Below are 23,615 nucleotides of genomic sequence, written 5' to 3'. Positions count from 1 at the left end.
ACACACACACACACACACACACACACACACACACACACACACACACCAACCAACAGTTACAGAAAAAGAGGCCATGATTCTAAGAAAGTTCAGAAGGTATTCATGGGAGGATTTAGAAGAATACAGAAGGGGAAATGATGACATATAATCTCAAAAAATAAATCATTATTTTACAAATAGGAGTGTGGATTCATTGTCACTAAGATGGTTGTGATAACAAGAAAAGAGTAGTAAAGTTGGGAGCGTGTTGTAAAGTGGGAGTCTCCTCTTTTGCTGGCGGGAGTAGCAATAGTATCGGTACTGTGGAAACAGTGGGCAGTCACTAGAGTGCTAGACCTAGAGTTACTCAATGATCTAGACTTAACACAATACCATTCCTGGAAAGTACTACAGAGAAATCACACTGTGGCTTTATACTGTCATTTGTATCTGAATGATCATAGTGGTATGGTAACGATAACTAAAAGTAGAAAGCAACTAGCATTTGGTGGGGTAAACAAAATTCAATATAGCCGTGCGATAGAATATCCTTTGACAATGAAATGGAAATTTCCAGCATATGTGCTCCTTGAAAACTGTATGCAGAGTAAAAAACAAAAAAGAGAGATTATAAGTTATATGAATTCATTTATTTCAAATATTCAGATTAAGAAACTTAAAATGCTAAAAAAGGTTTTTTCAGATGGGGAGAGATAGAAGAGGAGATTGTAAGCTGGAAGGAATGAATTTTCTTTAGTAGCTGATAAAATTAAGGTGACTTTTAAAGAAATGTGATCAAACTTACTGGAAATGTCACTTACTTGTGTAATCATGTTAATACCGCTAGTGGAAGCTTTGATGAAATAGGTAGTGTTTTGGGTGGCAAGGTTCTCCAATTCCCAGAAGAGTCTCTTGTAGACGCAACTAATTGGATGAGAGAATGTACAGCACAAGATATATCTAGTAGTTTTGGCTTTGGGGATTATAATTGTCTCTAGGCTTGAAAAATGTTTTTATATTTATTTAATGTTCAAATATCTTTAAATATATGAAACGACAACAATTTTGAACAGGATTCCCTACAATACTTGGGGGTACATGTGACAGGCATCAAGCCTAGTGGCTTTAAATGAACTCTGTCCCCTGATGGTTCTTTCTTAATTTCTTTTCTGCTGTGTGTGGAATGGAGCTAGTGGCTGGCAGCTCCACCTGACATGACAGGTATGACTTCTGCAGGGAGACTGAAAAGCTCTTGTTCTCTGTCTCAGAGCACCATCCTGTCAACCTGTGAATTTTCTGCTGGAGCAACTCATATGGTCAGGAAACCAAGGCAGATCAAGATAAAAGCCAGTGTGAAAATGATGTGCTTACCATCCCTGCATGTGAGGAACTGAACTTTATCAACAAAAGTGAGCTTAGCAGTAGTCTACCCACAAAGTAACCTCAAGATCACCTGCCACAGAGCTGAACCCTTGATCCTCATCAGAGATTAGACCTGAAGCATCCTGTTAAGTCATAGCCTCTAGAACTACAGACTACTGCAAAAACTAATGTGTATTTAAGATCTCCACATTGTGTATACTTCACTATAGATGTCTAGTGCACTCAATACTGAAGAAGTGAACACAAGAATCTTTTTCTAAATTGGTAACTGTTCTACAGGATCTCTCAGAAGCTCAACTTATTATTAAAATCTTCACTTATTCATTGTGCTAAATAAACAATGTAAAATCTATCCCACTGATAACATGTGAAGTGTGCAATGTATCAAAATTTGTTGTTTATAGAGACACAGTTTTGTTTGGCAAGCTAAGATGCACTTCTTTTGCTCAGATGAACAGTCACACTCCTTTCCTAACAGGTTCCTTTTTTTCCCTGACTAGAAACCACCACCCCCAGTTCTTTGAACTTGATTTTTACAGAAAGTTGTGTGAGTGGTCCTTGCAGATTTTGGCTTCACAGTCTACATTGTCATATATCGACTCGTCTCCTCCTCCAGAACTTGTGTTTTTGGGTTATTCAATAACTGTCATTGTCTGACCTAAGTCATCTATGTGCTTCTATATTCACTCTTCTGTATTTGAAAACAATGTCTTATTCATTGTTGATTCTCTGAGATACACACCTTGGTCCATTGTGGAAAGTGATAAACAAACTAATATATTTTAAATAATATTCTTGTACTTTCCTTATTCCTGATCTCATTAGTTACATTCCTATCTATTAGTAACAATCAACATTTTACAAACTGCAGGTGCTTAGTCATTGAGTATAACAATGTGTTCATACATGTGCTACAGCCCACGTGTAGAGATCAGAGGTCAACCTGAAGGGATCAACTCTCTCCTTTAACATCTGTGGGCTTGGGATGAAGTTCAGCATCTAAGGCTTGATAGTGAGCACCTTCACTCTCTAAGCCATCTCATCCATCACATTATTTTTGACACACATATTTGTTGCATTTTGCAAGGCTACATGTAATACAATAAAGCGGTACCTTGTGTGGAAGGAAGGTCTGGAAGCACTATTTTACCATACTATGCCAAAAGGTCTACTCGCATTCTCTTTCAGTATGAAAATTACACAGCTAATGCAGCATGAAGCCTGTTTTAGAATTTTCCATTCTTGCTAGCTAATAGCTATTTATGGGTTTGAGGTGAGTGTGTGTGTGTGTGTGTGTGTGTGTGTGTGTGTGTATGTGTGTAGTGTAGTGTAGTATACATACGTAGGTAAATATGTGCTTGTGTGTTCTCATCTGGAGTTTGAAGATGAGACTGAATGCTTTCTTCTTCATCTCTCCACATTAGCTCTTGAGACACAGTCTCTAACTGAGCTTATACATCATTAGCTAGGCTGGCTTGTCCCTGATCTCTAGTGATCCTTCTTTCTACATCCCAGTACATGGGTACAGGAGCACAGCCATATCTTACTTTATACGTGGGTGTCATAGTTAAGTTTTCATGTTTGCACAAAATGTACGCTACCCACTGAACCGTCTTGTCAGCTGCAAGGTTGTTTTAATGAGAATAACTTAAATGTCAGCATTTTCATGTGATGAATATTGTTTCTCATTATGAAATAGGTATATGTATATTTTATGAATATGTGTAACTTTTAAACAGCAGAACTCAAAACCATTAACTTCAAGAATCCTCAGTTACTTAGTTTAAATAAGAGACTTTACTATTCAGTAAAATGTGAGGGAATGGCATCATTATAAAAATGTTAGCAGTGAAGACAAAGTGCTGGTTATTTTCCCTTCAGGATATTTTCTCATTTGAAATAATCAGTGGACTGAAAACCCCACTGGCTTAGAAACTTTAATGAGTGTGCATGCTAAACTTAAAACAACAAAACACATTTTTCCACATGTCTATTGTGGAATAAAAATAAATAATTCAGGTTTATCCTTCAGGCATTTTTTTCTCTGTGTGATTGAAATGGAGATGTAGGTTAAATCAGAGATGATTTTTGGTCACCGTTTCATTAGCTCATTTCGTGTTATCCAATGCGTCTGGTATTCTTTAGCCTCTATTGTCATCTTTGAAACTGTGCTGCTGTTTATTGACACACTCAAGCACCTGAGTGGCAGCAAAGATCTATGATTTATTATAGAAATAAATTAGGAACACTTCTCCCCACTTTTCTCTCACGCAAAGTAAAGTACACTGTCACTACTCTATCTTGATTGACTACACTGATGAATAAATTAACACCTACTGTGCAAACATACAAACACACATGCACACATAGCATATATGTTTGTGCATTAAGCTTGTGCATTCACACTTAACACAGAGTTAATTTGTACTGAAGGATCAAGGCCACATCCTAGCTATATGCCCACTAGATACATGCAGATACATAAGTGCATGCACTTAGCTTAAACTATGACAAAGCTTTACATTAGTAATGCTTCTTGCAGAGTAATGAAAGGATAAATGAATACTCATTTAATGTGTTAATGTCATGAATTTTTAAAACATGTTCTAAGAGAAAAATGAACTCTATCCAAAGATATTTCAGGGTCCTGAAGATATGGCCACTCTGATGTGGTTTTAAAAAAATGTTTTCTACAAATATCATATCGAGGTCTTACAAATCCATTTGATAACTGTTTGGAGATCTTATGAAAACAAGGATGCTTTTGAACCTGACAATCCTCTCACCCATAGTCCCATGAAGGAATAATTAGGAATGGTAGGATACGAATTTTAAGGAAAGAATTTAGCACATTTAGTTTTTATGCACATAAATGCTAATTTAGTTGGAAAATGCCTTTCCATAATTGCTCCAGTTGCAGCCAGCTGAGGATTTCAAGATGTTCCATTCAAATTTGGGGACTGATGTCAGTTATCACAAATTTTAGAACTGAAATTGATCAGTGGCATTATCTGGTCCAGCGCTTTTCCTTTGGCAGATGAGTTGATGTAAATTAATTATCTAAAGAAAGTTTGTGGTGTAGAGAATGAAAAACAGAACTATTAGCATTCAGGGGAAGAAAGTGAAGCATGAAGACATTAAATAAGTTGCCAACTTTATTAAAACTGGTTACAAGCAGTTGGTACTAATTTTTAGCCTGCCATTATCTCACTGGTGCTTTCTACTGCCCGGTGCTATCTTCATACTGTTGATGGTTTCAAAACGTTACTGGGGATAGAAAGATAATTTTACAAGAAGAGAATGTTTCTTGACTCTGGGTTGGACCCGTATGGTCATGCCCTGTTGACAGGGAGGGCAGAGCGTTCAATGACAATACTTAACAGTCTGGAGTTTTATGGCACTGAACTCTGGAGAGGAAAGGACAATGTCACCACAATGTGTGTGTTTAATAAGCTTCCTTTAAGTTGTAATACATTACATTAAAGTTATAATATTTTGACACTGATATGAATAATAAAATGTTTTTTTAAAACAAAATATACTTGTAGGCTTGAGAGTAGCTTCTAGCATCACTGACTAACCAAATATAATTGATCTGAGTGGCCTCTAAAAGCTTCCAACATTTCATTACAAACCAATTACATCAGAACCCTGTCCAGAGCTCTCAGCATGGCTGAAAGAAAATAAAAAAGAAATTGCTCCAACAGGTGAAATCTGCCATTCTGAAATATAACCTAATATCTAGAGAGCCAGGCTGCTGAGTGCCAGTAGAGTAGGGTGATTTTCAGAGTAAGCACCCCAGGAGTTTTGAGTTGCATGTTTGTTGTCAGGTAGCACAAATTTACTTATAATGTCTATAAAATAGTGTTCACACATTAAATCTTTTATAAATCCATGTAGAAAAATATATGCATATATATAGTTAAAGCAATATATAACTACATAATTGTCTGTATTTAGAAATGAGATCATTGGAGCAACAATACACATAGAAAGTTATGGGCTGTTTGACTCTATTGTGAACTCACATGTGTATTTGCATAGCAGTCCCATGTAATTCTACTCCCTCATGTGTGTGTGTGTGTGTGTGTGAGTGTGTGTGTGAGTGTGTGTGTATGTGTATGAGAGAGAGAGAGAGAGAGAGAGAGAGAGAAAGAGAGAGAGAGAAAACAAGACAAAGGTTAAAGTGATTAGTACTATACCAATAAGCCCTTCAATGAAGGACAGAGTTCACTTAAAGTGTGTTGGTGCCTAATTCATAATCTTAATCAGTTGTTGATTTTCTTTATTTTTTTGTTTAGATTCTTTTTTTCTTTGTTTTTCTTTTTTATTTATTTTTATTATATATTTTCTTTATTTACATGTCATATAATATCTCCTTTCCTGGTTTCCCCTCCAAAAAAAAAAAGAAAAAATAATAAAATAAAATAAAAATTAAAAACAAAAACAAAAACAAACCCCTGTTACCTCCCCACTCCCCCTGCTCACCAACCCACCCTGGCATTACCCTACACTGTGGCATAGAACAATCACAGGGTCAAGGAATTCTCCTTCCATTAATGACTGACTTGGTCATCCTCTGCTATACATACTCTGCTGGAGCCATTAGTCCCTCCATGTGTACTCTTTGGTTGGTGATTTAGTCCCTGGGAGCTCTGAGCGTATTAGTTAGTTGATATTGTTGTTTGTCCTAAGGAACTGCAAATCCTTCAGCTCCTTGGGTCCTTTCTCTAGCTCCTTCATTGGGGACCCTGTACTCAGTCCAATGGATGGCTGTGAGCCTCTACTTCTGTTTTAATCTGGTACTGTCAGAGCCTCTCAGGTGAGAGCTATATCAGGTTCCTGTCAGTCATAACTTGGTGGCATCCACAATAGTGTCTGGGTTTGATGATTGAATATGTGAAGGATTCCCAGGTGAAACAGTCTCTGGATTGTCCTTCCTTCAGTCTCTGCTCCATAGTTTGTCTCTGCAACTCCTTCCATGGGTATTTTGTTCCCCCTTTTATGAAGGAATGAAGTATCCACATTTTGTTATGAGTCAGGACACTCTTTATGCAAGCGTGACTGCGTGGAGTCTTATGCCTTGGTATCTTAGAAAGAAAAATATTCTTTTAAAACAATAACTAAGTATGATTTCATGGGACTCCATTGTGTGCATTTGGGGACTATGCTTCCAAACAGGAACACTCAAAGCTGAAGGTTTCTGCAATGGCAGAAATGCATTTCATGGGGGAGTCGTAGGTAGTCAGTATGGGGCCCAGAACCAAGCTCCAGATGTTTGAGTGGATTCCCACTCCGTTTGTGGTCATAACTCACTATGCAAGCACGAGAATGTTCACCTGACTACTTTTCTGAGGAAAGGATTTCTGTCTCTTATTACATTTTTGAAAGGATACAGTGCTCAATTAATACCTAAAACAGGCAAACTTCTTCACTAAAGGCAATATAAAAACACCTTGGGCTCGAGACACTAGGTCCTCTTTCACAACTCAATTACACAATGGCGGTGGAAAGCAGCTCACAGTGCAGGATTGGAGTAGTATTCCAATAACACTTGGGGACTGGAAAATTCAAACTTCACATTTTTTATGCTGCAAAGTATTACATTCATTAGTTTCTTCAATAATTATAAACTGTGTAGAAATGTGTAACTTTTTATATGTTCTTCTTGGGGAGACTCTATGGATCTGACCTAGGTCATCTACATATATGTTAACTTGGTGTTCTTATAGGACTCTAACAGTGGGGAACAGGGTCTGTCTCTGACTCTTTTCCCTGCATTTGGATCTTTTTCTTTCTATTATTGGCCTTGGTTAGCCCTGATAACACATACTTTTATTGTATCTTGTTATGCCATGTTTGGTTAAGATTCCAGGGAGCCTTGCTCTTTTTTGTCTGGAAATGGGGGAAGAGTAGATTTGAGGGGGAGAAGTTGGGGGAGGGGACTAGATGGAGAGGAGGGAGAAGAACCTACAGTAAGGATGTAATATATATATTATATATATATAGGCAATATAAAAGTATATATGTATATATTGATTGATACTTGAGATTTAAACTATATATATAGCTTATATATATAGTTTATATATATATAGTTTAAATCACAAATATCAATCTATATATATATATATACTTTTATATTGCCTATATATTTTTTATATTTATAATTAATTTATAAATATAAAATTAATTAATAATTAATTAATTTATACTGCCTATATATAGGCAATATATTTCATATATATATAGTTTAAATCACAAGAAAAAGCAACAGTTGCCTCCTAGGCTATGAGGATGGTTCTTCTCATCACAGGGGAACCTAGTGGGAAACATTTGGAAATGCAAGACTCAGGCCTTTGCTAATCTGATTCAGTAATTGGGGGCAAGGTACTCCAGTCTGTGTTTTGAATGTTTAATATTTTCTTCATGAAAAGATACACTAACGTTTGAAAGTAATTGGTGTAAAACTCTAATTCAACCATAATTACAAGAAGTAAGTTTTGAGAAATAATTATATTTTACGATGATATACTGTAGAAAGTATGAGGTTTTCTTTCTTTCTTTCATTCTTTCTTTCTTCCTTCCTTCTTTCCTTCTTTCCTTTTCTTTCTTTTACTCATTCTTTCTTTCTTTCATTTTTTCTTTCTTTCTCTTTTTCTTTCTTTTCTTTCTATTTTTGTTTTTCTTTCTTTCTTCCTTCCTTTCTTCCTTCCTTCCTTTCTTCCTTCCTTCTTTCTTTTCTTTTCTTTCTTTCTTTCATTCATTATTTCTTTCTTTCCTTCTTCCCTTTCTTTCTTTTTTCCTTCTTCCTTTTCTTAGATGCTGGAATGATTTTTCAATAAGATATCAACTTCTAGAAAGTGGCCATGAAAATATACCACTTTTTATTACTATGTGTAGAGCCCATACATTTTATATATTTATGTACATATAATAAGCATTTATAAATGTGTGTAATAACATCATGCATAATAGCCATGTATACCTGCCAAGGAATGTCACAAAGTAAGCTGAATCTGAACTATAGAATCTGAACTATATGTAATATCCTTTAATGACCTCATTCTCTTTCCATAAGATCAACCAAGTTTATTATCTCAGAAGCTATTATTAGATCACAGCCACAGTGGAGAAATGACACAATTATGTGTACTCACCAGGGCAAATTCTTTGTTGAGAATCATCTGTTCCACTAAAGATGACTCATTGTGGAAGAGGTGGGGCTGCATGTGACTCCACATGTGAGGGAACCACCAGAACTCATCCACAGACCTCAGCAGAAGGTCATCGCCTTCATCTTCTTCTTCGGTTCCTGTGAAACAGGAAGTAACAATGGCTGTTTATAAGAATTGTTTAAGTATTCATGCTACTTTCTAAACAGAAAAGGAATGAGTTTAGTATACATTACATCAAAGACTGGGGGATGAATAAGATGTGGTTGGTCCTGCTGACCACAGAGGAGGTAGTATGAGTACTCACTACTGATGATGTTTACAACTGTGACCACCTGGTGGCAATAAACCATAACATGAGTGTGTGTGTGTGTGTTTGTAGGTGTGGGTATGTGGGTGTGTTTGTGTGGATGTGTATAATATATATATTATTCACAATGATTTCTTTTTTTATCATGATTTCTTAATGTATACAGAGAACTTGATCAGAGATCACTCTTTTTTTTTCCCTCCAACTTTTTCTGTGTGTGCCTACAATTGAGTTGAAAATTTGACGACATTTTTTCTGATCATGAAAATTCCATAAATTTACTGAAGGAATGTGAAAAATATAAATCATCAATACAGGTAAAATAAAATAAAATGTAAATAGAACATCCTACATAGTCATCTATGTAGGATGTGTGTGTCTGTGTATAGATGTATTCATACACATATATAAAATTCCAATTTTAATTCAACTTTGTCTTATACTAAAGTTTATATCAATCATAACAATTTCATAAAACTTTACAATGAATCTTCTAATTATTTCTAAAAGAAACCTTCTTTGATAACTGAAAATTAGTGTGACTTTCTCTTTATAGAAACAATTTATAACCCAATGCACAAGAAGAGAACTGTGATGCTATAATCAAATCAAAACAGAAAAACATCTATTTCTAAGACAATAATCAGATTGCAGCTATTCAGAACCATCTTTTTGCTGTATGAAGTTATATGTATTTTGTAGCATTTTATAAAATGTAGGCAAATTTTAAAATGTCATTAATTTATTCATGTAATAATTGTTATATAATTTCAAACTACTTATCTATACAAGTAAACTAAAAATGATCTGGCTTCTGGTTTGTCTTTGTTTAGTTTACTATTTGCTAACACACTATTTAGTAGATGGGTGCTCTGTTTTCTGGGTTTTTTTTATTATATTAGGGGATTATGTATTAATATAATTTTAAAGGGTTCTTCAAACGTTCCAACTGTGTGTTCTATGAAAAAGATTTCCTCCGTCATGGAAGGAATGGTATGAAGTGTGTAATGTACTTTGGATTCAATTCCTGGAAGAGAGTCCATTTTTTTCTACATAGTTAAATATTTGATCTTGAATAAAAATAATTCTCAGTCTCAGTTTCTTCATTTAACGCAGAGGTGAGAATACGTTTGCCATAAAGTTTTAGTAAGGGGTCAGTGCGATGGACTGAAGAAAGTACTTCATGTTGTGACTTCCAGATAGAAGTGCGGTGACGCCAAATATCTTCTGAAAATCAAATCAGCTGATGTCTAATTGCTCTCCTTTTAAGTGATATATTTTTCCACATTCCTAAAGATTTAGCTTGTATGGATCATACCTTTTAAAGTCAAACACTTGGTCTTACAAAGCTGTACTTGTAACATACTACTATCCTAGAACACTGAATAATAAAATAACTAAATTGTGCCTTCTTGAAAATAGTCAATGGCCTTAGCATTCTACCACTTAGAGTTAAAGAATAGAAGTCTGGATATTCATGAAGTCTTATGAATGAGATGGACAGAAAACATTCGCACATTTTATAAGTTGTTTAAAACTGGTGGTATCAGACTCTCAGTTCATTGACTTTTTCTTTTGGTTATTGTATGGGGATGATAAAATGTTGAAATCCAAGCTAAGATTCATGTATCATTTCCACTGGTACAATCTTATGCAAGGTGTTTCTTTTCTTTTCTCTTTTTGTTTTGTTTGTTTGTTTGTTTGTTTGTTTGTTTTGTTTTGTTTTTCTTCGAGACAGGGTTTCTCTGTGTAGTCCTGCCTGTCCTGGAACTCACTCTAGACCAGGCTGTCTCTGCCTCCCAAGTGCTGAGATTAAAGACATGTGCCACCACTGCCCGGCATGCAAGGTGTTTCTTACGTGTGTAACTCAACAGACTGAACCATGAATTTGAAAGATTTGCTGGTGTCACAAGTGAATAAAGAATTGTTAGCCACCCTCCCCAAAAAAACACTCTGTTTCTCTTTTATTCAAGAGTGTTTGGGAAATCCTTCCATTTTCTTCAGCTCTATCATTACTGTGCATGGCAGGAATCACGGAGTGCTCCCTTGACCAGGAACAAGGTCAATTACTCAATTTTTAGAATATTTATATAAACAGTTGAATGACTGATCATAAAATATCAGCAATTTTGTATCAGAGATTATGCTAATTTACAAACAATCTAGGCAAGGTTGAAAGTGACATTTTTCAGCTTCCTGCTTTTTAAACATTGTAGATCAATTTCTGCCAACCTTCCTCTAATTTTATGCTGGTCATATAATTTAAAGCCACATGAAGTTGACCCTTGACACTTTATATAGCTTAATGAAAAATATGATAGTGAGTCATGCCGGTAAACTACAGTAGAATTTTAAGTGATTTCAACTATAAATGAAAATGGTATGTTTTGCTAGACAAAACACATACTTCTACAATATTCATGTATGCTTAAGTAACAGGCTAGAATGTTATTTGTATTTCATATGATCACATTAAAACCTTTAGATGGTTTCAATGTGATCATTGAAATTTATTAAATTAGCTGTGCTCCAATAAAGCTTTTACTTCTCATTTAAACATGATGCCTCTTTTCCTGTATTCTAGAGGTTTTAAGTCAAAGTCAAGCACACAAAAGAAGATTACTCCTTGTCATTAATTTTCAAGGATCACTGTTGTGAGAAAATGACATGCTCCCAAAAGTTCTTTAAATCTGTCAACATGATGTCTTTGATTTTGTGTTTGTCATTTCTAAGGACTGAACTCTGAATGAGAAACAAGTACTCTACTACAGTCTATAGCCGGGACCCCCAAATAAACAATGCTCTCAGCAAGACCTGAACTATAGATTAATAGATGAAAAGGTGATGCTGTTAAAGTAAATAAGATTGAGAACATTCCATTGGTTATTTATTCTATTTTTGCATAAAGATCTGCTCATTGTGCATGAATCTAATTTTGTATGCGGAAAAGTATTTCTTAATATTCTTTTTGTTACTGTCTGCCATGTCTTCACATGTGGATATATAACCACTCATGTTGACTACCTGTTTGACCCCTGTTAGTCAATAGAAGTGTATTAAAAGATTCCTACTATCTCCAAATTAGAAAATAGATCCAAGCTAGTATTTCATAGACATGTATTCTCATAGAAAATACTTTCAAAGTACTACTAATAACTTACTACTTCTTATATGGGAGGTCATATTATTAACACAATTTTGGAGATGTGGAAACAGAGGTACAGAAAGGTTAAGTAGTTTGTGCATATTTATATACTTGGCAAAACGTCAGATCCTTGATTTCAACACAACCCATCTGTTTTCACTGAGTATCTTTTAATCCACAATGTATAAAGAAAATAAAGGACATCACAAAACTAAAATAACAATTTCCCTTCTTTCATGTTTGAAGTTAACACATTTTTAATTAAGTGAAATTTTAGGGAGCAAACTGACAACCAAGGAAGACAATCTTAATCTAATTCCTAAACAAGATTCATGACAATTAGTGATCAGATTTAGTCTTCTTGATTATTAAATTATAATAACAACAATTCTTCTCACTAGGAATCATGTCCAGTGAACAACAGGATATACAGCACCATCAGAGGGTGGCCTGCCTGAAGTGGGGGTGGGGGTGGGGGGCGGTTCACTCAGTGACGCTTTGATGATGCATTTTTTTATCAAGATGTAAACATTTCCAGACCCAAAAAATTCATTCTAAATTCCACACTTCTTTTTTTTTTTTTTCCTTTTTAATCAACATCATGTGTTCCTCCTGCTACCCATGCATGAAAGATTATCAGGGAAGGTTTAGTAATATGACATTTTAGGGTGAGATTGGCTTTTACGTGTGAAGGTCAGAGAGGTAGACAGGTAAGAAATCATGATAAATGCAAAAACATGGAGAAGTCTAATGCTGGCAGCAGTCGTCACTACCACAGGGGAAACATGAGATTAAATGTCTTCAAAACAATGATGCTTATCAATCAACATCCTCATGTATTGGGAAATCAGATCATCTGGGGAGAGAACAGACAAAGCTACCTCTCCATGGTTACACATCACAGCCAGAAACGCACAGAAGAAACGGAGTTTCTTGCCTTTCAGCCTTCTTTTCTATAATGTTAACTTTCCAGATAGGACTGAAAGGGTGCGACATTTATTTATGATAAAAGATATCACAACATTCAGTTTCTGAGAAATCTTTGGTAGCTTAAATGTGTTAATATGAACTCAATGTACTATGATTGCACACTTGAAAAATAATTTTTAACAGTCCTTTAGACAACACAACAAAGTTGTTAAATAAAGTTATATATTTATGTAGAATTTATATATACATATGTCTTATTTGCTATGTGAGCTATTACCACAGAATAACATTACAGACTGTTTTTTTTTTTCCATCATATCTTGGCTAGGCTAGTTCAAAGTCAATAAATCTGTTTAAAAGATGTAATTAAAATGTGTCTTTGGGGGAGTATTTTAATAACTACTTTTGAAATATTAACAAAAATGTCCTACTTAATTTTTTTAATGGATATATACTGTTCACACGTACAGGATGATAAAGAAGAATTGAGAAATACCATAACTTGTAGCAACATTAACATCTGGCAGGTTTAATATGTCTAAGCATAAAAAGGAAATAAAAGATGAGTTGGTTATGTAGTACATTTCAGCCCAAAGAATGGATTTATACCCACTACAAATCTATTTAAAACAAAATAGTACTGTTTGGTTATTAACTCCAAATAATCTCAAAACTGTATACTCCAGCATGAGCAGACACAGTTGTCACAGTTATCTGCATTATAACATCATAGTTAGAGCTTCTTAGTGTTAACCTCATTTTTAAGGAGATTTCTGAAGATTTAGAAAACAATGACTATTTCAAAATTGTAAGCTAGAATCACCTCACCTGTGCAAAAGATGATGGCCCAATCTTTTGCAAAATGCCATTTAAAATGTACAATTATTTGATTTATAAAGTAGCCTAAGTACTAATTTACATTCAATTACTTTAAACAAATTTAAATATTCCAAAGTAGAACAGCAACAAAAACCACAACAACAAAAACTACACATCCGGACAAAAACAAACTAAGACATTTGTACTTCATTCTTCTAATAAACCATGCTGAGCTTCGCATTTGATAGTCTCCTTGAGTAAGAGAGCAGCACTGAGGATGACTATAGGCTACCTTTGCATGGGATGTTTTCAAAGAGTCAACAAGCGGCATGACTGCATGGTGATGACTGTGAAATGTTTCTGTTAAGTTGCTGGGAACCTAGAGCTCTCTTTCTTCTTAAAGCATTTGGCTTACAACCACAGTGCACACGTAGGTGCAGATCTTGAATGCCTTCTTTACAGAGGTCCCAGCACATACTTTAGTATTGCTTTGTCCACCAAGGTAAGATAATACGTTTTATGAACATAGTTGTCCCATGTAATATAGTACAGGGCTAATATTCTGAAGATAAAAAGTCAAAATCTGAATGTGATAATGCATAGAACTAAGAAGTGGAAAAATACAAAGTAAGAAAATAAACACTAAGCCTGTTTTGAAAATTTATTTAGGGGCCGAGAATAAACAGAAAAATAACTGTACAGAGGACGGAAAAATGCATGACTAATTGTAGGATTTTAATAGATACCAGTACTACTAAGTGAAAATAATTTTAGAAAAAAAATTTCAAAGGAAGGTAAAATAACAAGATGACCTTTATAGTCTATTCCCTTTCTTTGAGTCTATAAAATCCACATCCCATCACCAGGGGTCTTCTGAATAAAAAAAAATAGAATATATATATATGTATATATACATATACATATATATATATATGAATGCATCTATCAAATCAACTATATGATGGCTAAAAATGTTGCCCAATGAGGTTCATTATAGCATCTTTGTCATCATCATTGTCCCTACACTGAGCATTCGCTTACAGGATGCATACAAAAAGGTGCATGGGACATTTGGCACAGTGATGAAGCTTCCTCTTAGAGTGTTCAAAAGTCAGTCTTCCTCATTTGCCCTTGATTTTAGTAGTTCTTGCCAATAAATACAAACTTGTTGTTTTTAAATTCAGCTACTCATAGAATGCACCAAAGTTGCCCCCTCATAAGCCATATAGACAACCTATACCTATTACTTATGGAGCATTTAAAATTCTATATCCTATTTATTATGTAGCTGCCTGAGAACACAAAGCTGCTTCTTACCTGTGTGGTAAAACTTCCCTGAAAATCCAAGGTTGAAGGTAAAATTTGCAACCTGAGTGCGCAGTAAATTTTGAGTCTCTAGTAATGCCTGAAATAAATAAGAAATTAACATGACTTTAGAAAAGTAAATATGAAGCTTTGGGATGCTTCTCTCACAATGTGTGTGCATGAGAGAAACAATAAGAGCTTTAGTGAGCCCCAGTGTCTGACGGGCATTGATTGTGTATTCATATTGCAGCCATTGTAATTATTACGGATGTTATTTCATTGAAGGTCACCAAACTGTGAAACAGTTAAATCCTAAGCACATTATGCATCACTGAGAGCCAATTCTCCAACTGCACAGCCTTGAAATCATTTTTCATTTTGTATGAGACATTTCTTGAATTTCAGATTATTACATTTCCTTTCCATGGGGAAACTTTTTCAGAATTGTTGCTATAGACAAGTCCTATGCAAGTTACTGAGGAACAAGGCAAGAACTTTTATGTGTTCTACAAATCATTATGTGACTGTGTTACCACTCCTATGACTTTTAAGATAAAATTATTTAAGTGAAAGCTTAAATTTAAGTTGTTACTTTATAAGCTACTGAGCGATGTACATTTTCTGAGACATAGCTTGCTGTTCTGAAAAGAAAAGAAAACATACCGTAATAAGTATGCTGTATGTTGCCAATTTGACAAAGTAATAGTCTCTATTCCCACAATATAGCAAATATCTCCTTAATTCATGTATTATGAATTACACTATTGTAATTTCCCATTTGTAGGTAAGATGAGAACACACTGATAGTAAATAGCTAGAATTATTCATTCTAGCAATCCTCCAGCTATATCATCCTATCTTAAAGGACATAGCATAATTTACATCACCTAGCTTAACCTACATAGCATAATTTAGATCTCATCCATATTTCAGGTTTCTTAGTGGAGTGACTATTAATTTATTGGTTTAGAATTCTTTTTCTATTTTTCAACAGAATTTACAAGGGAGTTTTATTTTGATGGAAAAGCTGGCACTATTAATTCAAATGTATTTTGGCTATTGCTATCCAGCTGTTAGAGCAAAAAGGAGCCAAAACTTAGATTGCTTACTCGGCATTGGTCATGATGAAATTTATGCTTTAAACATTTTTATGGATTTTACTATTCTTTTCAAGCTTTTTAATTGTAATGTAAGAGAAGGAAAGAAACATGGATAAAAAGAAGGTGGTACAGCCAGGCAGTGGTGGTACATGCCTCTAATCCCAGCACTTGGGAGGCAGAGGCAGGCGGATTTCTGAGTTCTAGGCCAGCCTGGTCTACAGAGTGAGTTCCAGGATAGCCAGGGCTACACAGAAACCCTGTCTTTAAAAACAAAACAAAAAAACAAAAAACAAAAAACAACAAAAAAAGGTGGTGCAAGGATTCAAGTGAGGGAGATGGAGAAAAGAAGGAAGTAGGGGAAGTATGATCAAACAGATAATAATAAAATAATGAAGTCAGCGGTCATACAAAACCATAAGTAGAAACAAATATGACCAATTCATTTTTAAAGAATGCTTTGTGTAACAGTACTAGCTGTTCTATAGCTCACTCTGTAGAACAGGTGGGCCTAGAACTCACAGAGATACTCTGTGTGATACTCAAGTTTTGGGATTAAAGGTGTACACAAACACAGATTCCAGTCCATTTTACTTTAATGATAGAGAGAGAGAGAGAGAGAGAGAGAGAGAGAGAGAGAGAGAGAGAGGAAGAAAAAAGCAGTAACAACAACAAAACAAAACAAAACAAAACTGTGAGCAACTAGCCAGTTCCTGCAAAAACTAAAGGGCACAGAGACAGTACCTAAATTAACAAAATCAAAAATGAAAAGGAAATATAACAACAGAAACTTGGGAAATTCAAAGATTTATCAGATCCTATTACAAAAGCCTATACTTAACAAAACTGGAAAATCTAGATGAAATAAATGGTTTTCTAGACAGACACCAGGTACTAAAGTTAAACAAGGGACAGATAAAATATCTAAAAAGTCCCTTAATCCCTAAGGAAATAGAGGCAGTCATTAAAAGTCTCTAAACCAATAAAAGCCCAGGGCCAGATGGTTTTAGTGCAGAATTCTATAAGATTTCCAAAGAAGACCTAATACCAATACTATTCAAACTATTCCACAAAATAGAAACAGAAGTAACACTACCCATTTATTCTATGTTGCCACAGTTACAATGATATGTAAGCCAAACAAAGACCCAACAAAGAAAGAGAACTTCAGACCAATTTTGCTTATGAATATTGATGCAAAAATACTCAGAAAATTTCTCACAAACCGAATCCAAGAAGACGTCAAAAGATTATTTACTATGCTCAAATAGCCTTCATCCTAGGGATGCAAAGATGCTTAAATATATGTTAATCCATCAAAGAAAGCCACTATATAAACAAACTCAAAGAAAAAAATCACATATTGATCTCTTTAGATGGTGAAAAACTCTTTGACAAAATACAACACTCCTTCATGTTACAAGTCTTGGAAAGATCAGGTATTCAATGTTCATACCTAAACATAATTACATAATAAAATCAATATATAGCAAACCAATAGCCAATATCAAATTAAATGGAGAGAAACTTGAAGCAATCCCACTAAAATCTGGGACATGAAAAGGCTTCCCAATCTCTTCCTATTTATTCAATATAGTACTCATATTTGGAGGTCAAAGGGATATGCAAATTGGAAAGGAAGAAGACAAGCTATCATTATTTGTGGATGATATGATAATACACATAAGCAATCCTAAATATACTACCAGAGAATTCCAAAGTTGATAAACACTTTCAGCAAAGTGACTGGTTATAAAATTAACACAAACAAAATCAGTAGCCCTTCTCTACACAAAGGATAAACAGATTGAGAAAGAAATTAAGGAAACAACACCCTTCACAATAGTCACAAATAATATAAAGTATTTTGGCGTAACTCTAACCGAGGAAGTGAAAGATCTGTATAACAAGAACTTCAAGTCTTTGAAGTAAAAAATTGAAGAAAACCTCAGAAGATGGAAAGATCTTCCATGCCCATGGATATGTAGGATTAACATAGTAAAAATGGCCATCTTACCAAAACAGTCTATAGATTCAATGCAATCCCCATCAAAATACTAACTCAATTCTTCAAAGACATGGATAAAGCTATTCTCAAATTCATCTGGAAAGGCAAAATACCCCAGAATATCGAAAACAATACTTAACAAGAAAAGAATGGCTGAGGAATCACCATCGCTGACCTCAAGTTGTACTATAGAGCAATAATGATAAAAATTGCATGGTGTTGGTACAGAGAAAGACACATTGATTAATGGAATAGGATTGAAGATCAAGAAATAAAACCAAATATTTACACACACACTTGATCTTTGACAAAGAAACCAGAAATATGCAATGGAAAAGAGAAAACATCTTCAATAAATGGTGCTGGTCTAACTGGCTGTCTGTATATAGAAAAATGCCCATATTTGTCATCTTGCATAAATCTCAATTCCAAGTGGATGAAGTACCTCAACATAAAACCAGATACACTTTATCTAATAGAAGAGAAAGTGGGAAAGAACTTTGAACTGTTGACATAGGGGGAAATTTCCTAAACAGAACTCTAATGGTTCACTCTCTAAGATCAAGAATAGATAAATGGGACCTTATGAAATTGGAAAGCTTCTGTAATGCACAGGATTCAGTCAATGGGACATATCAGCAACTTATAGATTGGCAAAAAACTTCTCTAACCCCACATCTGATAGAGGGCTAATATTCGAAATATATAAAGAACTAAAGAAGCTAACCACAAACAAACCAAACAACTCAATAAAAAAATGGGGTATAGAGCTAAACTGAGAATTCACAACAGAGGAATTGCGAATGGCTGAAAAGCACCTAAAGAAATGACCAAAGTCCTTAGTGATCAGGGAAATACAAATCAAAATGACAATGAAATTTCCTCTTATACCAATCAGAGTGGCTAAGATCAGAAACTCAGGAGACAGCAGATGCTGGTGAGGATGTGATGAAAGAAGAATACCCCTACATTGCTGTATTGCAAACTGATAAACCACTTTCTAAATTAATCTGGAAGTTCCTCAGAAAACTGTAAATAGATCTAACAGAAGACCCACCTATACCACTCCTGGGCATATACCCAAGAGATGTCGCAACATATGACATGGACATGTGCTCCAGGGTGTTCATAGCAGCCTTATTTATAATAGCCAGAAGTATAAACAACCTAGATGTGCCTCAATGGAAGAATAGATATAGAAAATGTGGTACCTTTACACATGGAATAACACTGACGTATTAAAAATGATGACTCCACAAACTTTGTAGGCAAATGGATGGAACTAGAAAATATAACCCTGAGTGACATAACCCAGGTCCAAAAGTACATGTAGGTACTCAGTGATAAGTGTATATTAGAGCAAAAACTCAGAATACCTATGATACAACTCAAAGACCATATTAAGCTTAAGAAGAAGGAAGGCCATAGTGTTGATGCATCAAACCCAATTAGAAGGGGAAACAACATAATCATGGAAGACAGAGTTAGGGAGGGACTTGGGAAGGAGAGGGGAAGGGGACTAAAAAGGGGGCAGGAACAGGCATGGGAAGAGACAGGAGAGAGAAGTCCAGAGGCCCAGGAGAAAAAGTATAAAATAAGTATAAGTGGGGGGTAGGGAACTTAAGGAATCAATCACGAGAAAATCGCAGATGCCACAGATCCAATGGAGATGACATTAGCTGAAATACCCAACATCAAGGATATATAACCTGAAGAAGAGACCACCTCTAGTAGATAAACATGGCCCCCAGTGGAGGGATGAGGCCACCCACCAATCTCAGAATTTTAACCCAGAATTGTTCCTGTCTAAATAAAATGCATGGACAGAAATGGAGCAGAGGCTGAAGGAAAGGCCATCCAGAGACTGGCCCACCTAGGGATCTATCTCATCTGCAGACACAAAACCCAGACACTATTGCTGATGCCAAGAAGTGCTAGCAAACAGGAGCCTAGTATGGCTGTCCACTGAGAGGCTCTGCTAGCATCTGACTAAGACACATGCAGATAGAGCCAACCATCGGACTGAGCCTGGGGACCCCAATGGAAGAATTAGAGGAAGGGGCGAAGGAGCTGAAAGGGATTGGAATTCTATAGGAAGAACAAGAATATTAATTAGCTGGACCCTTCAGAGGGCCCATAGACTAAACCATCAAGCAAAAAGTATACATGATCAGGTCCATGGTTACTGGTCCATATGTAGCAGAGGAGAGCCTCATCTGGCCACAGTGGAAGGGTGGGCGCTTGGTCCTGTGGAGGCTTGATGCTAACGAGAGGATGGAAGAGGGGTGAGGCAGGAGTGGGTAAATGTGTGTGGGAGCACCCTCTTAGAGATAGAGGGGATCCTCTAATATTTGAAATGTAAACAAATAAAATGATTAATAAAAATAAAATAAAACACATGTTGTTGGATATATACTGAGAAATGAAAGCATGAATCATGTAACTTTAGGCCTTAATGCTGACATAGGTTGGGATGGAAAAGGAAGAGAGAGGAGGAGGGGAAGGAAAGCAAAGAGGAAAGACAAAAAGTAGTAGAAGGACCACAAGGAAGGGAGAATAAGAAGCTGACAGTCACATGTGTGTAATTGTCCTTCTTGATAGAAGTCTAGATAGTGTTTTGATGGAAGTTTTATAGAATACGTTCCTACATACCTAGCCATTAAATGCTTTGGGCAAAATCTTCTAGTAAGGAAATAAAAATCTACCTGTAGAAATCTACCTGTACCAACCCAACCATCAACCTACAAGCCCCCACTACATTTCCTCTTGGGTTTTAAAAAGACTGCGGAGAACAATAACATTTCCACTGTCCATTTTCAATCTATTCTACTTCCTTACCCTGCCATCACGCTAGGCTTCCAACACAGGAAGAGCATTGGAAACCTGCCTCAGGGACGCAATTCCATAAAAACTCAAATTTTATCAGCCATTTTACTTCTTTAATTTTGCTGATATCTATAAAGTGGAATAAGGGACAAGTCATGAAACTGTTTTAAGATGATATCCTAAGGATCTGCAAAGAACTAATTGTCTGCTATACAGAATAACTTCAATAAATTGTGTTCAACAAATGAATAAATTCTGGAATCGCCTGTCTTTCCTCAAATCATAAATCTTTGGAATATTTAAATCTCTAATTAGGCTACATGCATCTCCCCATCCCCCTCACTTCAGCAGGTAATCCTTAACCTGAACCACTGTCTTCCTGTTGCTTGTGTCCTGGTCTTTCTCACTCCTTGGAAAGCCACTGTTACTCTCAGTTCCCTTTTGAAGCTCTACTATCCCTCAGATCTCTGTCCACATGCCACCTCTCTGCAGAAGTCAACCTTTAATGTCTCAAAGCTTTTCCTTTCCTCATCTCCCAGAGAGTGTTTCTAAATTATTTTCTTGAAATTTGCATAATTTTCTGCTTTATTATATTAACTCTGCATCTTATTTTCCTCTCCAGTCAATAAAGAGTGTTCTGGTTGATCAAATCTTAGTCATTTTTTTCTATATCCCTAGTTGGAAACTGTAATTTTTTGCATGGGAAATGTATTCATAGTCAGATAAAAGCCTATGTCAATGCATAACAATAAATAGGATTCATTTCATTTATTTTGTTGTAACATTTTTTTTCATTGCTAAAGTGATAAACATAGATCAGCCAAATGTTACTGAACAGTAGAGAGAAAAGCTTATATTTCTCTAACATATTATATAACACAAAGTCGTACAGCACTACATTTCAACTTGACTAAGGGAAGATCAGAGGTCAGGGCACATGGGTTCACTTATCCTGGCACTACTCAAATCTGTAGAACCACATAGACATTTCCATTGATAGAAAGCAAAGACTGTTCAGGCCTAGGCTGGTAATATAGCCATGACTAATAAGAGAGTAAAAAGACAATGAGAAACACTATGAGAATAAAATGAATGGACTCATAAGGAAGTGGCAACATTGCCCAAGGTGCCTTGTTTTAGGCTGAGGAAATAGTCTTTGGTTTTCTCAACAAAGAGGTAATTTTCTATGTTTTTCAGTGATGAAAATACATCAATGGATATATAAAATCAATTAAAATTTAAACATAACTCTCTATAATGAATTTGAAAAATAAAAGTGCTAAGCCTTGAAAATTACAGAGGAGATGAAAAATAAAAAGTAATTAAAACAGTAAAAAATATAAAATACCAGAAACAAGATCGAGCAGAAATGATATATGAAGTTAAAAGTAGATGAAACACAAGGAAACTTTGGAAATCAGCCCCAGACTTTGGAAAACCAATTGTTAATAATTTGAAATAATATATCTCAATTTGAGAATTAAAAAGTTGCATAAAACTAAAATCAAAATACTAGGTAGTTTTACCCATGCCTTTTTATATTAATATATTTAGGAAATTAATTTGAAATTAGACATTAAATAAAATTAGAATCTAATGTAGGTAATAGTTTATATAAAGCAATGTATTTGGTTTTGAAATTTATCCTTATTCTGTTTATAAGGAACTCACTAAAGAACTTGATAGAACATTAAAGTAATAAGGGTATGATTTTGATAAAGAAAACAGTATTTTCATTATTGAAACTGACATTATTTCTTTAATTTAGTCTATGATCTCATACTGAATTCTTCAGTATTAATAAAAGGAGTTGATCTTGTCCTTAAAGTCCATACAACTAAAGAGACAGATGGAATTCAAAACTTAATTTTCACAGCATTTTCTCTGTTATAAAGCTAAGATTTTCAATTTTGAAGACCAGGGTGAGATCCTGACTTAGATGCTTGCCACAGGAATCAGGTGTATATTTTATCATATATTCCAAAAAAGTTGAGAAATTCTCATTAGTCATGTGAAATAATCTCTGGGAAACCAGTACACTTCCTGCTCCCAAGCTTGACCTCTCCTGATCCTACACGGATAGGTTGAGAATATAGAGGAATGTAGATATGGAGTTTGTTTTTAAGGACATAAAAAAGTTCTGGAGTTATAAAGTTGTCCAGATTTACAAACACACTGTAAACCACTGGGTTGAACATTTATTTAAAATGGTGCATTTTATGGTATATGTGTTTTTCCATAAAGTTATAAAAATATCAATCAGTATAATTATAGCATTACTAAAATAAAGGGGAAGAAATAAATGTTCATTTTGATACCACACAATCCATTCATCATCCACTTAATATAAACCTCAACAAAATACCAGATATTGGAAGAACTTTCTTTGATTTAAAAATAAAGAAAACAAAAAACTCTGTAGCTAAAAATCAGGAACACTTTTTGATGCTGTGAATAACCAAAAGATAGGTCTACTTTGATATAGCTGTCTTCTGAGAGGTTCTGCCAATGCCTGACTAATACAAAAGTAGAGGCTCACAGCCATCCATTGGACTGAGTACAGGTTCCCTAGTGAAGGAGCTAGAGAAAGGACCCAAGAAGCTGAAGAGTTTGCAGCCCCTTAGGAGGAACAACAATA

The 23,615-nt window shown here is 35.1% G+C and overlaps 1 protein-coding gene across 4 annotated transcripts in view; it reads right to left on the bottom strand.

The window, feature by feature from the left end:
• Positions 1–23,615, bottom strand: part of Ndst4 (N-deacetylase and N-sulfotransferase 4) — a 322,892-nt gene that overhangs the window by 149,687 nt on the left and 149,590 nt on the right. For all 4 annotated transcript variants that reach the window (XM_031375370.1, XM_031375368.1, XM_031375369.1 and 1 more), the window contains 2 exons: positions 15,059–15,146; positions 8,523–8,677 (listed from right to left, as the gene is read on the bottom strand). In XM_031375370.1, the coding sequence (XP_031231230.1) occupies positions 8,523–8,677; positions 15,059–15,146 (243 nt within the window). The remainder of the gene's footprint in view (positions 1–8,522; positions 8,678–15,058; positions 15,147–23,615) is intronic.

This window comes from Mastomys coucha, unplaced genomic scaffold (genome assembly GCF_008632895.1).
Source record: "Mastomys coucha isolate ucsf_1 unplaced genomic scaffold, UCSF_Mcou_1 pScaffold16, whole genome shotgun sequence".
In the NCBI taxonomy this organism is placed as follows: domain Eukaryota; kingdom Metazoa; phylum Chordata; class Mammalia; order Rodentia; family Muridae; genus Mastomys; species Mastomys coucha.
The sequence above is the reverse complement of the archived record's forward strand: the minus strand, read 5'-3'. Positions and strand labels throughout refer to the sequence as shown.